At 45.8% G+C, this 17,095-nt stretch overlaps 1 protein-coding gene across 6 annotated transcripts in view; it reads right to left on the reverse strand.

The window, feature by feature from the left end:
- Nucleotides 1-17,095, reverse strand: part of MARCHF8 (membrane associated ring-CH-type finger 8) — a 118,036-nt gene that overhangs the window by 3,950 nt on the left and 96,991 nt on the right. For 4 of the 6 annotated variants that reach the window (XM_081250159.1, XM_081250157.1, XM_081250158.1 and 1 more), the window contains 4 exons: nt 5,022-5,104; nt 3,945-4,790; nt 2,344-2,524; nt 266-413 (listed from right to left, as the gene is read on the reverse strand). In XM_081250159.1, the coding sequence (XP_081106285.1) occupies nt 266-413; nt 2,344-2,524; nt 3,945-4,790; nt 5,022-5,104 (1,258 nt within the window). Of the gene's footprint in view, nt 1-265; nt 414-2,343; nt 2,525-3,944; nt 4,791-4,886; nt 5,105-17,095 lie in introns of those variants that run through there. The other 2 variants (XM_081250160.1, XM_081250161.1) reach the window with 2 other exon arrangements.

Raw genomic sequence — 17,095 nt, forward strand, 5'->3', positions numbered from 1 at the left:
CCCTTTTATCCTGCTCCTCCAGGGGGCATTCATGGAGATTCTCTCTCTCCATGATTTGATCTCTCCTGACTGGGTTTTAAAAACTACCACCACAGCAAAAGAAACATCCAAAAAGGATGCGTGGTGCCTCATGATTGATGCCTCCTTCCAGAAGCCCAGACATTTGAGGTCTGACTTGAAAATCAACCTGGAATAACACCCCAATCCTAAGACCCACTGTGCCATCCAGGATCTCCTGGGTGCACCTTTCGTTCTGAGCACATACCTGTTGCCTGCCCCTGCTTGATCTCCTCAGCAGTGCGGTCGATGAGCACGTACAAGGACCAGACCACGCAGGTAATGGCAATGATGTGGAACGTCACGGAGCACATGATCTTCCTGCGCTCGCTGGCTGTCATCTGCAGCTTCTCCCACTGGAAAGACAACGTGCAGAGCGTGAGGCTGAGGCTCACGGGCATAAAGCGCTACAATGGGGTGAGAGCTTTGCTGATGGTTAAGACTGGCTTCCCTCCTCCCTCCCCCTTTCCCAAGCTAGATGAATTTCCCCAAACACTCAGAGTCACTCCCTTTAAACCATGTGGCATCAACCAGGTACCAAGCACTGGTATTCTGTCCACATCCAACTTTCTAGGCAATGAAGAGAAGCTGGGATCAAGATGAGCTATGAACTACCACCAGCAATCCCTTGGCTGCTTATTCTGGCAAAGCAGGCATTCAGTGGCTTTGATACAAGACTTTATGGTTTTGGTCCTGATGAAAAACAGCACATTGGCCCAAGACCCAGGTGGCACACTTTAAGTTTCCGTGACTTGCTGACTGGCATGAGTGAGGGGAAGAAGAGGATTGATGACACAACACACTAGCAGATGGGTCACACTATGTCGTGAAGGTGATGGTGGAGGGCGCTCACTCTTTGGTCCTCTGCTACATTGGCAGCAACACTGTGAAATCGATGCTAAGAGTTCCTGGTACAAGCAGTCTGTGCCAGTCCCATCTCCTCTAGGAGCTCATTAATTTACTCCAAATAGCCAGATTTTCTTTTTCATTTAGTGGTTTCCGAATCAGAAGAAAACACATAGAGGTAGAGAAAAAGAACAAGTGTAAACACTGCATATCCTCTGCCAGCCCTACTCACAACCTTTCCAGGTGGTTCTATGCAGGATAAACTGAAAATAGAGCTTTCATGGACTATCTATATTGGTCAAAGTGCCTTAAGACTCACTTGAGGGATCAGCATAGAGTAGGTATCCAAAAAACAATAAGGCTTTTATGGGAAAAAACATTTTTTAAGTAGTTTGCACCTGCCTTCCCTAACATCCAGATTTCTTTCTGCTATGGCGTGACACAGTATCTTCATCTGGCTTCCCTCCTAAAATGACCCCCTGATTTTCTAAGACACATTCAGTTCAAGCCTTTCACACTCCCCTGAAATGCTCACCCTACCTTTGCGGTGGATGCTTTTCTCCAGAGACAATCTGATCTCTCTAGAGTCCTTTCGCTTCCCCTCTAAATCCTACTGATCTTTCAAGAACTGCTTCAACACCGAACATTCTATGATGCTACCAGAGCTCCGACCCACAATGAATACTTCCTTCTCTGAATATCTGATACGAGCGATCACCATAGAAGTTAGCATTGAATTGGCATGTTGGTGCTGTTACCTGATTATGTAATTCCCCTTGCAATTTATGAGTTTTGAGATAAGAACAAACCTTTTATTCTTCCAAACAAAACCTCTCCATACTCTGGGCACACAGACACATTGAACGGCCAGTGTTTACACAGGAGGGGAGCACCGGATGAGGCTCCTTTCAGAGGAAGCAAGGACATGGGACCTGAAGAGAGCTGTGTTGCATGTAATGCCTGTGGTTCCTTTCTTTTCCCATCTGCCCCCACTTCCCATCTAGCAAACACTTGTCACAGGTATATAGAAATAAATTTACCATGTTATGCTGTTCTTTGTGCTGGGGAGAGATACTAATCTCCACTATATGGACCTAATTAGAGGCAAAGCATGAAGAGTTAATACATACAAAGTTTAATGCTGACTAAGATGTCACAAAACAGTCTGTGGTCAAGGGCCAAATGACTGATACAGACAAGCAGGCAGACTTAGTTTTAAGGAAAAAGAAAACATCATATGACTGAATGGACAGAAAGAGCTTCTTCCTGAGAGGAGGGACTTGGAAATCAGTACCAAAAACATGAATGTACACACCAGTCCCCACTTCTTAAAGGAGTGAACACAAGCCAACTGTGGCTCCACCTAGTCCCAGGTGCTAACTCTTCTGGGTGCTCATCTCAGTGAAGATAAAGTGCTTCCGAGGGTGGCCTCGCACATACTTTTCTCAGAGGCTTCAGCTTGGTCTCCATGATGAACTCGTACTTGCACAGCTCACAGCAGCGTGTGTCGGAGCTTTTGATCCACTGCTGCAGGCAGGTCTGGTGCACAAAGTGGAGGCTCCCTGTGCAGTGGCAGGGTGTGATCAGAGGGCTCTCGTCATCCCCTTCACAGTGACAGATCCTGCGGCAGAAGGAAAGCCAGTCATTACAAGGAGGGCCACACAACAGGGAAGATGACGCTTCAGTGGAAGGTCAGTCCCCCCAAGGAAAACGTTCAGAAACAAACATCACAAAATCACTATAAGCACGAAAACATACAAACACAAATGAAAACAATTACTACAAACTAAAAATTTCTAGCTTACCATACCAACATGGAAAGTCTGGGTGGCTTTTGGCATCAGAGAGGAAAAAATGATATAAGAAATGACAAAGCAGTCATTTTGGGTAAGACTTAAGAACTTCACTAAAAAGATAAATTTAAGGAAACATCTTCCAGAGCTTACATGACGTCAAAATAATTAGAGGTAAAATTTCTGTGTAAAACAAAACCAGCACTCTACCTTTCAAAAATACCAGTGACTTGAAAAGATGATAAACTTTGCCTGCTAGCTATAATCACTGACCTCACCTTCACACACCACAACTACATATTTCTGTCCTCTCTCAGAGAGTAAACAGAGAAACCACAGTGCTTCTCCTGGACCTGAAAAAACATTATAAGATGCTGTAATTTCATTTCTTTTTTCAGGACCACTCATAGCAATAAGTGAGAAATTTAAATCATTCATTATTTCTAAGGGTGCATGCAACAGGACGTAGCTACTAACCTCAAGGAACTTAACAGACTTTTGAGAAACAGAAAGGTCTTTTCCAGCAGCTGGAGACCAGGTAGGGACACCTGGCCTGAAAGGAACTGGGTTCTGGCCCAGGCCAGGCTCTCGGCTGCTTGTTTCTGTGAGAGGGGCCTCTGATCCAATTGTTAAAAGAAATGATAAGAGCTGATCCTGAGGAGGGGCCACTGGGGAAAGGTTAGAATGGGGAAGGCCTAAGAGTAGTGGCAAAAGTGAATTCTGAAAGCTTTTGGAGGCCTGACAAGGATGCTGCACCCGGGAAGATAAAAGTGGAGTTAGGACCTGAGCAGAGGTGGCTGCATCCAAGTTAAAAGGAAGGAAGGAGCTGCTGAAGAGCAGCCCTTCCCCATGCACATCATGTCGCAGGTGGAGCGAGGAATAAAAACGAGGTCGAGAGGGGAAGCCAATGCTTAATATCTAGACCATCAAGCTGGAAGACTGGAGATACTATTTTTTCTTCCCCTTTCCTTATGCAAAAGCTACTTATTTTTAGTTGAGAAGAGTCAGCTTGGCCTTTAATATGTGTAGCTTCTTCCTCTTTTATCATCTATGAAACTATCTTGGGACCCATGTCATAAAAATTGGTTTTTCAAATGATACCAATAATCTATTCTGGAGAAAACTATTAATCCGTAATTGTGTACAACTGCCTATCATTTTCCTGAAACTTCACATATTAAAGCAAGATGAAGCCATGGAGGTGTGGGGAGCAGAGAGGGCCAGAATGGTGGTTCTTGGCAAACCAACCTGCAGGCATCCCCTGATGTGGACACGGGAGAGATGGGGGGGCCCTTTTCAGAGAGAGGGGAAGAACCATCCAGGTCACTGTCCTTTTCCACCGAGCAGAGGGGCGCCCGCAGGACCCTGCTCTTCAGTTTTGTGGATGTGCTGTCCTCAAAGACGTCATCATCTCCCGTTTCGTCGGAGCAGAAGCCCGCGCTCCCGGCCAGCCTGCTGGAGGACTTGGCGGGGTGCGGGCCGGCAGTGCAGCTCTCCAGTTCGTGGAACCAGTGCAGGCTGCTGGTGCTCAAGCCGTGTGACAGCGAGAACAGGTACCGGAGCAGCCGCCGGCTTCTGGACACGGCCTCGCCATCTGCCTTCTCGTCCAGAAGCAGGACGTGCATGCCCCCCTTCCCGGCTCCCGCCTCTGAGGCCGCTGAACGATTGGCAGAAAGGGATGAAACACAAGAATGTTTGGAACTGCCAAGAGGTTTGCGATTCAGTGTTCTTTCTTCTTTCTGGTGGAGCCTGTTAATACTGAGACACGGGTCTTGAGGGAGTATCAGTTTCCCTTCAGAGCAAGTCCTCTCCGCATAGTCAAAACTTTCCAAAGCCTCCGGGGCCTTCTCACCCACATCATTCAGGGATTTTGAGAACTTCAGTGTTCTTCTGGCTTTGGTATTCTTAGCAGGCTTCAAGGCCTGGACCCACTCTGAGCCATGGGAATTTCTCTTTGATGCCTGCACTGTGTCTTGACAGACAACTGTCACAGTGAGCCCTTGTGTCAGAGAACTCTGGCAGGGAGGAGCTTTCAAGACAACAGCAGACTGCACGGGACTGTGGTGACAACACTCAGAAAACACTGCACTGGAACTGCATGCAGAGAACAGTGGAATAAAAGCACAGAAAGTAAAAACAATTTTAAAAGAAAATAGGCATCAAAGTGAAGAAATGAGACTTGCGTGGTACCTGGTGAGCAAACAGCACATAAAACCAGGTTGATTGTTTAGAGCAGAGGCATATGGAGAATCAAGAACCTGTAGACATGAACGCTCATTCCTGAGATGTACATGAACCACCGTAGCATGTAAAGCAGAGCATTACCTGCAGATGTCCTGATTGGAGGGCGTGACAGAAGTGCGAGAGAAGGCAGACACTGGAGCGGATGCCACTGAAGAGCCCCCAGCCTGAAACAACACACCTCCAGTCAGTTTTCAGGAGAAGCCAGGGGACTGCAAACACCACCTCCTCGTGAATGGCAATGGGTCTGCCGCTGCCCATTGCTCAGTGAATAGCACGTATTAGGTCCCTACGAGCCAAGGTAAGAACAAACCAAGCAGCACTCTTCTTTTCTCAGATGAAGGTAAAAGTGTAGCCAAGAAATATTTGAGACTCTGGAACAGCACCATCAACCTCCTGTATATTCAGTGGTCATTTATCTTCTAAGCATCTAAACTTAATTAGTTCATACATAAGTCAAGAAACCAAGCACCGTAAGGTACACGCAAATGCAAAAGAAACATGAGGCACCTTCCCTGCCAGCCTTGCTTCCCCCACCCAGCATTCTTTAACCAGGTACCTGGGATCGTCCTCGTCGAGGCTGGCAGAATGTGAGAGCCACTCCTCCCTCACCAACGGGCAGTTGGTCCACGAACCCTCACTACCCTGCCAGCGCTCTTTATACAAAGGGGAGACTACCTGAGCACAGAGCCACCAACCCAGAGCTCAACCCCGGGCCCAGGAGGGGGCTGAGCACAGAATGCTCCCGAGTCCTAATCTTGGGACTGTGTATTGAGAAAATTATCAAGAACATGTAAATGTGGAAGAAAGTATAGCAAGAGGTCATGAGATAGAGCAGGGGCTCTGAGGGGTCGTGAACAAGCCAAAATTAGAGAAAAATCTGGGAGGGGGAGGAAGTACCACGACGGGAAGAGAAGTGAAGGAGAGAAATAGGATCAGGGAGCACAGCTGGGCTGAGGATGCATGACCACTACTGGAGGGTCCCCCAGCCTCCCACTCCAGCCTCTGTGGGGCCCTTGCCAGGCCTCATCAAGACTGACTCCTGAGATTCCACGGCCCTCACAGCACCCTGTGTGTTCTTCCCCACTTAGGACAGCTATCCTGAGGGACAACTCAAGGGCTACGGGAAGACAGCACTGTGAGTCTGTTATCAAGAGCAAGCTGACATATCTCCTCCCTACCCTCCCCAGGCCCACTGCAGTAGCCCTCAGCCCTGCTTCTTGATTCTGGAGAGCCCATCTGGCTCCACTCTTGCTCAGTGCCACCCCTAGGATGTACTCTCATCCTGGCACTCCAGCTGTGGGACCACGGACTTGCATAAGCCACCAGGACAGCTCTCCCCACCTTGCCTCTGCAGCGAATACACCAGCCTAGGAAGAGCCAGACAGAACTGGCACTCTGACTGAGGTGTCCACTGGACGGCTACTCTTGCTCCCCAGCATGGGGATGATACATCATTGTAAACCCAGCTCAACCTAAAGAAACTTGATCCAAGAAGTTACATGGTATCATGCCACATGTATATGCTAAAATTATGCAGCATTACTCAATGAGCACATCTTCTGAGTCACCAAAGAAGCCACATTTACTTTCTATGTGAACGTGCACGTGAACGTTGCGTATATTCTCCATAAAAGCATTGCTGGTCAAAGTTCTTAAGAATCTAAAGTTTATTTGGAGCCACGAAAATGACATTCCTACAATAACCTTGCACTACTTGGTCATGATTCTTTCTAAAACAAATTGGGGGGGGGGCGGCGGTCTCAATATTATGCTGCTACGTCCCCACTGCTCGAGCTACCCACCCTGCTCTGCTTTCTCCTGAGCCCTCCTCCAGGGCAGCCACCACGGGCTCCTCTGTCTATTCTCCTGAGGTGAGCACACAGGGCCTTTACTGTTAGTCGTTGCATGGAGGCAGGCTGAGGAGAGCCACACTAATGTCCCCAGCTCCTACAGTCAGCCTGGTCTCTGATGTTCAGCCTTAGCACCACTCTGAGATGGGGAGCCTTCTTGAACTTCTTGCTCCCTTCTTTAACTTGTGAGGGTGACCAGCAGCTCTGTTCAGCATCCACAGGCAAGGCCACAAGCTGGTCATGGTGTAGAAAAGTGAGCGTCATCACCACGCCTCCCCAAGTAGACCTGGGAGGAAGGGAGGACAGGCATGTAGGTTCACGTCCTTGTCCCTCACTGCTAAGAGGTCAGCTCTCCTTCCTCTAGGTTGCTGGGTCAAGCTTAGTCGCTTGGATTGAGGTACAGAAGGAAGCGCCCTCCCCACGTGAGGAAGGGAAAAGTACACTGCTCACCAAGAAGACGGGGGCAATACCTAGTTATCTCCCTCCCTGTTACATTCTAAGGACAGGAGCCTCTTGAAACCACGCATACTATCCAGTATTCTGAAGGGAAGGCAAACCCTGTGGAAGGAAAGTGGGGTCTTATCTGGAGAATGAGGCCCTCCCAGGATCAGTGTCTTTGAAAGGAGGCAGGTCTCAGATGGGAAGCTGAAACCAAGAAAAAATGGCCTCTCACTGCTGTTCTGAACCTCAAGTAATGCATGTGAAAACGGGAAGTCCGGGGTAACGATCACATTATCACACATCCGTGATGGCAAGGCTCAGTGGTCGGAGGGAAGAGCCTCGGAGCAGAATAAGACCTGCATCAAGGAAGCAGCCGGACTATCCACACACTTGACATCTGTGATCCCTTCCCCATGAGTTTCCCGTCTCAGGTGTGTCACGGGGACTCACACGGAGTCGTGTCTGTACTTGCAGCAGACTCGCAGGCCTGCGGGATGGCGGCAGCCCCAAGCCCCTGCTCTGTTTGGGAAACAGGAACAGCCCCGGCATCCTCTATCTGTGCTCCTGCCCTCACTTCATCCTCTCTGATCCCACAAAGAACATCACGAGACACTTTCAGCAGGTAATATCCAAGCCTCAACAAGCCTCCCAATAACAGAGAAAAAGTCTCCCTTCTTCTTAGATCATGAGGTTACAAGGGAAATTTTAAAATCTACTTACTGTTGTTTTACATACATACAAGCCAACAAATGCCTTATCCCAGCTCCTTCTCCTTAAGAGCGAGAAAATGAGCAAGATTCATGGGGCCATCACAGTCCCCGTAGAGGTTCCTTCTGTCACCAGCTAAAGAGGAGCACATGCTGAGAGTTCAGGACCAGTCCTCGCACAGAATGATCATCAAAGCACAGCGACAGCAACTTTAAAGAGCTTAACTTGTTGCTGGTATCAGGCCGAGTAAAATCTGTCAACCTACCAAGGAGGATTTAAAAGACTGGCCTGATCAACAATGGCGACGACAAAATGAAGCCAAGAGCTTCAAACACAGTTCCAGGGTCCAACCAGGGAGGTCAAGACAAGTCAAGGGGCTGGCAGTCCCCTCTCAGAGGCTCAGATCAACAGCTCCCCAGCTCCTCCTGAGAGCAGGGGGCAGGGTGACATTCGGGAGGCTGTGCTGGCTCAAGGGAAAAGGAGACTCTGTGCCCCCCCGCACAAAGCCGGAGAACACCCTCTCCCCTCCACGAGGATCAGACCACACAGGACTCCACAGTTATTGATAAAAGGTGTAAATGTTCATAACGAGAAAATTCACATGTGTTGAGAAAACTTAAGCCCTCTGTTCCTGAAGTTCTTTGTTGGTTCTCAAACAAGAGACTTTCCGGTCATGAAAAAGAATGTAAAGCAATCTCACTACAAAAAAATTTTCGTAAAAATCCCCTCTTTTTAAGATGTTGTCATCAGTTATGCCAAAACAAACCTCTGGATTCTGTCTAGGCCTAAATCCCAGTTGCTTTTCTTTCTTAGGAATGACATGTTTGTTTTGCTGTCCTCAAGTCACTTAATGGTTGCCTTTCCTATCAACCCACTGTTTTAAATGATTTTATCAAGATTGCCAAAAACATAAGGAATAGAAAACTTTCCATGTATCCCTGGTAGAAGCTGGCATGCCCCCACCTCTGTTTCCTTTTAAGAGAACTTACTGCCATTGGGAGGCCTGTCATAACAGACTCACCAAGCAGAGTTCTCAGTCAGTCTGTGGCAGGAACTTACCAATTGGACACTGGAGGGGACTTCCTCCCTGCAGGACACCAGCTGTACCTTCCGTAACCCTACCCTTCCCCGCTTTCTTTTTGCTTCACTTCCTTCCCTTGCTCCCTCCACTACATTACTTTCCAACCTCCCTCTCAGCCACTTCCTCCTCCTCCTCTATTGCGAAACCCCACTGGGCCCTTTTTCATTTACCAGCAAAGCTACACTTAAAACATTTTGCTCCCTAACAAAAGTGAATCAGCCCATCTGATCTTCATCAACAGGTATGGGGCCACAAGAAATGGGCTGGTTGGGCTTGTTTGCTCTTAAGCCAGAAGGAACTTGAGGAAGGACTAGAGAAGGAGGGCAAGATGCAAAGAGGGCTCGTGTTTACAACGGACCTCAAATTAGATTTATCAAATCAATGGCTTAATCAAAAAATGGGAAAGGAAATACAGATGGCTCTTAAAACATCAGAAGATGCTTGATCTCTCTCACAACAAGAAATACAAATTAAAGCTCCAATGAGAAATACCATCATCATCAACAACAAAGTGTTTAAAAAATATCAAATACCCATGTTGGCAAAAGTATGGGGTAACAAGCATGCTTACACATCGCTGGTGGGAAAGCAACCTGGTAAACCTCCCTCCTAAGATGGCAATTTTGCTGAGAATTACAAATGCATGTGCACTTTGTCCCAGCAACTCTTCTTTTAGGAATTCATCCTCACACATATGCAGGAAGAGGTTTGTACAAAACTGTTTGTGGGAGCAAAGGGTTGGCATAACCTCATTGCCCGTGGGCTCGTATCTGATTGAGTTAATACTGGTACAACGATAGAAAGGAACGTGGGCAATCATTAAAAGAAGGGAAAGCTCATTATGTGCAGTAAGGGGTATATGGAGGGAGCAGGCAGAGAGGAGGGCCACACCATGCATGCTGGCACGTGCAGACTATCTGTCAGTGGCTCCCAACAGTGGTTTCCTGTGAAACACGGAAGGAGAGCAGGGACCCCGGGCAGGAGGGACACAGACTTTTCATGAAGACCCTTTCCAACCTTATACCACTTAACCATGAACAGGTATTTCCTAAATACAAATTTATTTTTAAAGTAACATGCGACTGAAAGTCTAAGAAGTACAATAAAACTGTACAACCAACTGTAATGATTTTCCAATTCTGGAAAAACTGGTAAAGAAATTGATTTCATGGGTCATGATCTACATTTTTAACAATGAAATAAAACAGATGCCAAAGTGCATCTGACATGATGATTAAGTCTTTGGGGGAATTTTTTCTTTCAGTTGTGTGTCAATGAACTGAGTTTCAATGTAAAAAGTATTTCTTACAAAGGATCATGGTCATAACAAACAAACAAAAATATCAAAATAAGTAAAAGAAAAAGAAGATGGCTAAATCAAGAAAGCATGTTAGGGACTTCCCTGGTGGTCCAGTGGTTAAGACTTCTCCTCCAATGCAGGGGTTGAGGGTTCGATCCCTGGTCAGGGAGCTAAGATTCCACATGCCTCGCCACCAAAAAAAAAAAAAAAAACCCAAAACATAAAACAGAAGCAATATTGTAACAAATTCAATAAAGACTTTAAAAATAGTCCACATAAAAAAAACTTAAAAAAAAAGAAAGCATGTTACATTGTCAGCACAGAGATTTTGAAAGTGAAGGGCTCTGACAGCTATCAAGAGAGAGGTTTCTCCTCTACAAAGATGGCATTTGCCACCTGTATTAGACTTTTATTACTATGTTAACAAATTACCACAAACTTAGTAGCTCAAAACCACAAATGTATCATGCGACAGACAGCGTGATAGGACCCTCTGCTCAGGGTCTCCCTTCTTTGTGGAGGCTCTGGGGAAGAATGCACTTCCACGTTCATTCAGGTTGCTGGCAGAAGGCAGTTCCTAGCAGGTTTAGGACTGAGGACCTGTTTATTTGCTGGTTGTGAGCCAGGGGCTGCCTGCATTCCCCATCCATCCCTCCCCATCTTCAAGCCCACTCTTGCTTCCAATCTCTGCCACCAGCCAGAGAAAGCTCTCTGCCTTTAAGAGCTCATGTGATTCCATTAATACAATGATCTCGTCAGCAATGTCTCATCATAGTGACAGGCTCTGGGCATCAGGGTGGGACATCTTTGGGGAGCCATTTTAGAAATTCTGCTTACCAGACCACCTTACCTTTACTTTCTGCTCAGGAGGTTACCTAATGCTACCGCGCTCCTGCCCCCAAACCAAGAGAGAGTGATTGGGTCCTTACTGCTGCTCAGCAGGCCTGGGTTCATATAATAAAGACAAATAGAGTCTCACTTGGTGTTTAGACACTGCAATGTACAGACTGAGACTGCGTTTCAGCAAACCTTCTGCTTAGTGCAGAATTTCCTCTGTGAAAAGAAATGCTTCATTAAGAGAGAATCTGATTTCTAAAAATAAACACCCAGTTGTATTCAACTTCCAAAATGATCTACAATTAAAGAGGAGAGGCCAGTTCTGTGGCTGCTCTGATACACACATGCTGACTCCTGATGAAGGGCTGGGCCAAGAACAAGCTTTCACAATAGCAAATAATTGAAACTGAGCGCTAAAAAAGTCAATATAAAATACGTACAGTACAGAATTCATAGAGGAGAGTGTACAATAAAAACCACTGAATTCTAAAATGATTTCCATTATAAATGACTCAGCTTTGTCTAGTGAGTAGCACTAACACTGAATTCTTTTCTTCGGTGCCCTTTTAGAGAGAGTTGGAATTATGTGAATAATAATATGTCCCCAGCATAAGGAGGGGCCTATGTCATAGCACTGCTACAGGGAAGACAACAGCTGAAGGGACTTTCTCATGGCTCATCTTACAAAGCAGGTCTTTAAGCTACCGTTGGGAATACTGCAAACATAACTTGTTTTCAATAAATTACACTGAAGACAATGATTTCTGAGCAAAGATGGCTTCACATTCCCAGAAACTATAAGTGTAACCATATAAAGGCCCCCAAACCACCAGAAATACCATGGTGAAAGGGCTGGGTTTCTGAGTTATTTAGTACTCAAAAGGACCCTTTACTACTACAGACTTCCTTTAAATATTTAATTTTTTAAATAAATTTTTAAAAATAAATTTATTTATTTTATTTATTTATTTTTTGGTTGCATTGGGTCTTCGTTGCTGTGTGCGGGCTTTCTCTACTTGCGGCGAGCAGGGGCTACTCTTCGTTCCGGTGCGTGGGCTTCTAATTGCGGTGACTTCTCTTGTTGTGGAGCGCAGGCTCTGGGTACACAGGCTCAGCGGTTGTGGCACACGGGCTTAGTCGCTCCGTGGCATATGGGATCTTCCCGGACCAGGGCTCGAACCCATGTCCCCTGCATGGGCAGGCGGATTCTTAACTACTGCGTCACCAGGGAAGTCCTGAAATGTATTTTTATTTCCAATCATTCTTTGAGAAAATTCTGAGGTGGTAGCAAAAGCACTGGTTTTTGACTCCAAAGTCCTCAGTCTGTGTGTGTTCCGGGGTCACTCCACTAAGCACACCACCTCCCAAGAGCACACCACTTGGAGCAAGAATTTAATCATTTAAAAATCAGGTCAATAATCCACAGGGCTACTATGAGGAGCAAATAAAGTCAGAGATGCAGAAATGTGACACACACTATTCTTGGAATGTCTCCACTGAGAAGAAGGCTTCCAGGTGGACTACTACTGCTTGATGGTCTACAGAGTAAACCTGCAGGTATATTTGTGATGAAATAACCCCATTCCAACAGAGGCAACCACTGTCCACTCACTGGGATGAGAAAAGTTTCTGCCCAGGCTACTCACCTGGCAGGTGAACCTTTGGCCTGGGAGAATGCGACTGACAAGGAACACAGGACACAAGAAAGATGACCCCAAACTTAATGTTAAGGCTCTTCCTCTAAAGCCAAATATGTTAGGTGACAAATGAAATCAGTTATCTCTTTAAGCACACGCCCTCCCTGACCCACAATCTAAAAGAATATTCAGAGACTGGCTTGAAACCCCTTTGCTGGCCCCAACGCCCCAAGCCCAGCCTCCCTCTCTGCTCTGCAACTCGGCATTGGTCACCGAGCACTCCACAACCTCTTGCTCCTCCTGGGGATGCTCCCACACCCCACCCAGCACAACTGGCCCTTCCTCAGGTTTCTCCTCAAAAAGGGCTTTTCACCCCTATTATTCATTGTCCTTGTACCCTGATCGTTTCTTTCCCGGCACTTGTCAAGGTTTATAAAAAGATGTTACTGGAACAATATGTTCACCAAGAAGCTGCTGCTGTTCAGCCTTGCACAGTGCCTAGCACACAGGAGGTGTTCAATGAACACTTGTTGAATAAATAAAACAAGGACACTCTGGAGTAACTGTGTCTCTTTTAATATGTCTAAAACAGAGGTTCTCAAACTTGTTGGTCTCAGGACCCCTTAACACGCTAAAAAAACAGAGGTCCCCGAAGAGCCTCATTCTTATGTTTATGTGGGTTCCATCAACCACATATTTGAAATTTTTAAAACACAAGACCACCAGCACACATTCCATTAGTGTCAGAGAGAAGATGCCATCTTGCATGCCACTCAGTCTCTGGAAATTCCACTGTACACTTGTGAGAGAATGAGAGTAATAAAAGCAAATAATGTCTTCATATTATTATGAAACCAGTTTTAACCTTCTCCCTCTCCCTGCCAGGAGATCCAGAAGCAAACTGAAAACTGCTGGTCTAGAGTTTCAGCCAAAAATTAAACTGTAACCAGTCAGAAGGCTAAAAAAAAAGAAAAGAAAATATGGTCAGTCAATCTTTATAAAAGGGGAGCCAAATAGCAAGACACTGACCATGGAACTCCATCAGGACCCAGAGTGAAGCTATGTGGTGTTCATGACACACGTGAAGCACGCTGTTACCACTTGATGCCATTCAACTCCACCAATTCATTCTCCTTGTTTCTACTGCATGAAAATAAGTATCTTGTCTTTGGGATAGTTGTTTTCTTCAGTATAAATTAAGAAAGGCACATTCGCCTTATACTTAACCCATAGGTCTGAGTAACCTAAGTCTGTCACTGGTTAACTCTGTATTCAGAAACAGAGAGAAGCAGGCCTTGTTCCTGACAATCACACCAAGGTGTGTGGCCAGCAAGCCACCATCCTAAGGCTGTATTTACATCTGACATGTGACATTCTGCTGTATCTCATTCCTACCTAATGGCAACATTAACTAGAAAATATTCAAGAGCTCCAGGAAAGTCAATGCTCAAATTCATTGAGATTTGCTTGCCAAACAACAGAACAGCAATAATTTGAAGTACTCATTAAACATGTCCAATCTGACTTCTACCCAGGAATACCTGATTAACCAGAGGCAGGCACATAATGTTCATGGTATCTGATGAAATTATGCAGAGCTCTAAAATATTCTTCCAGGTACCCGTCTTCAGCAACTGCTGGAGCTTAGTGAACTTGCTTGGCTGCAGGGAGGAGGGCACCCATGCTCCAGGCTTCATGATGGATGTCTAGCTTGCCACTGCCATCACCCTGTGGTAAGCGCTGTCAATCATGAACTTGTTCAAGAAATTGTGTCGCCTGGACCAAATCCAATTCCCCGGGTTGAATAAGAATGCTTCCCTCAGGGTAAACTAATGCCATGTCTGTGTGCTGCCCTTTCCCGCACATAAGCCTCCCTTGAGAGGTATCAGCAGAGGCACAAGAAAGCCCAGCCCCCTCAGTGAACCTGACCTAGGCCAATTCCTTATATCTTAAAAAATTCTCTTTGGACAGAGTGAGTTCAAGCCGCCTCAGGGAATTCTAACCTTCCTCTAAAGGGTTTTAGGTCAAAGTACAGTGGTCCTCACTGGAATGGTCCCAACCAACACAGCCCCAGGGTTTACAGGTACCTTGCAACTGGGTGGCCATGACAGCCATCACTCTCAGTGACCAAGGCTGCAAATACCTGCCTTTCATCTTTACCTAAAGAAATGGATTTCCCAAGAAGGTGACAAACCAGTTTTCTACTACAGTTTAACCCCATTCTGGCCAGCTCCTTTTTACCTTTTATGTCCTGCTTTAAGTATCCCCTCCTCAGCCATACCTTCCCCGAGCAGCCCTTTTAACTTCGGCTCCTCCTAATTCTGTACCTTAGCCCCTTTTCTTTCACCTTCATAATAATTCTGTCTGCGGGTATTTTACGGCACTCTGCTTATTCCTCTCTTCTCTGTTTAGTTCAGCATTCAAAGCATAATGTCTTGCCCAGACTTAAGTGTTGGACAAAATCTGAACTCATGCAATACTCCGAAACGCTGCACTGGGCCTCCTTGTATACATTACAGCTGAGGATGCTTTATGCCGAGTGATGAGACAGCTTGCAGGTGGTGGGCAGTGGTGGTACAACACCCCTGGACAGGAGTCACGTCATCTCACCCTAACATGGCAGGCCTTCCAGGAGCAGCCTCTGTGATCACCCAAGTCCCCCGAAGGCTGTGTCAGTATCTCGCTGCATTCCCCCCACCAGCCCGTGCTCCAAGTCACCCTGGGAGTGAAGGTCACCTGTCAGCCAGAGGCTGAACATCACTCCTACAGCAGAGACCCTACCTCTACCCCTTTCCCTCTCTGCACCACACAGCCTGCCAAATCCCCTTGTCTGTCAGAGTTCTAGTTCACAAAGGGCAGAATCAGGACCAGGGCTGGGTGACAGAATAAGAGTTTAGGCAACACATCGAAAGAACACTTTGTACTAGCTTTTTAACAGGAGCATAATGCAGACTGCAGGTGACTGACTAATGTGAGCACAAACTAGCCTGAAATCCAGTTAGAGGCTGAGCTGGCAGGAAAAGTCTCTTGACAAGACAGCAGAGATCTCAGGTAGCATAAAACATGTCCATGGTCTGACCTTTCTTTGTATCTTCCATCTCAAGGGTATAAAGCATCTGCTTAAGTATATTTGCTACACTGAAGATAAGAGTTGTACATATCTTGGCCTAAAAGTAGCTTCAAACAACAGGCTCATTTTATAAATACAATGAGCATTCTCAAAAACTAGTTATCTTGCACAGCAGTCCTGCCCTCTGTTCTGCAGCCCCATTTAACTGGTTCATGCCTAACATACTTAAGGAGGCTCACATTTTACAACAAAATTTCATGCTGAGGGGATCACTGGGAAGTTAGTGGTGTGAGCACACAAGACTCTCCACTCCTGAGGTTTTCTTTTGATCCCAGTTAAGTGTGCAGGAACTCCTGCTGTGGAAATGCAAGAGACCCAAATCTTCTTTCTGCTCTGTGGCAGAAAGCTTTGAGGCTTTCACAGTACCCCTGTTTCTAAGAGTGTGGAAGTGTGGAGCTAAAACTTCTTTTTCAAAAAATTCCAACCCTGCCTACAGGAAAACTCCATGTCAGCGGCCTTGTTTGTTTTGCTCATCATTTTATGCCAGCACCTAGAGCTCAGTGCCTGGCACAGAGAACACACAATAAAAATGTGTGCAAGAAGGAAAAAAGCCAGAGTTTTGATTAGATTTCTTAATTTTCACCCCCAGGTGATATTTATCTTAAAGCATATACAGGCATACTTCAGAGATATTGTGAGTTCAGTTCCAGAGCATTGCAATAAAGCAAGTATCGCAATAAAGCCAGTCACACAAATTTTCTGGTTTCCCAGTGCACATAAAAGTTATGTTTACACTATACTGTACTCTATTAACTTTGAAGTAACATTATAACTAAAAAAGAAAGTACATACCTTAATTTAAAAATACTGTTTAAAAATGCTGATCATCACCTGAGCCTTCAGCAAGTCGTAGTAGTACCATCAAAGATCACTGATCACAGATCACCATAACAAATATAATAATACTAATGAAAAAGTTTGAAATATTTAGTGAATTACCAAAACATGACACAGAGACAAGAAGAGAGCAAATGCTGTTGGAAAAATGGTGCTAATAGGCTTGCTCAATGCAAGGTTGCCACAAACCTTCAGTTTGTAAAAAGCGTAATATTTGAAAAGTACAATAAAGTGAAATGCAATAAAACGAAGTCTGCCTATGGTCCTGTCTTTGATCAGTAATGACATAATAATAGCTACCATCAAGGACTATCCTGACCCAATCAACCTAAGA

This window comes from Mesoplodon bidens (genome assembly GCF_964165515.1).
Source record: "Mesoplodon bidens genome assembly, chromosome: 1".
Lineage (NCBI taxonomy): Eukaryota > Metazoa > Chordata > Mammalia > Artiodactyla > Ziphiidae > Mesoplodon > Mesoplodon bidens.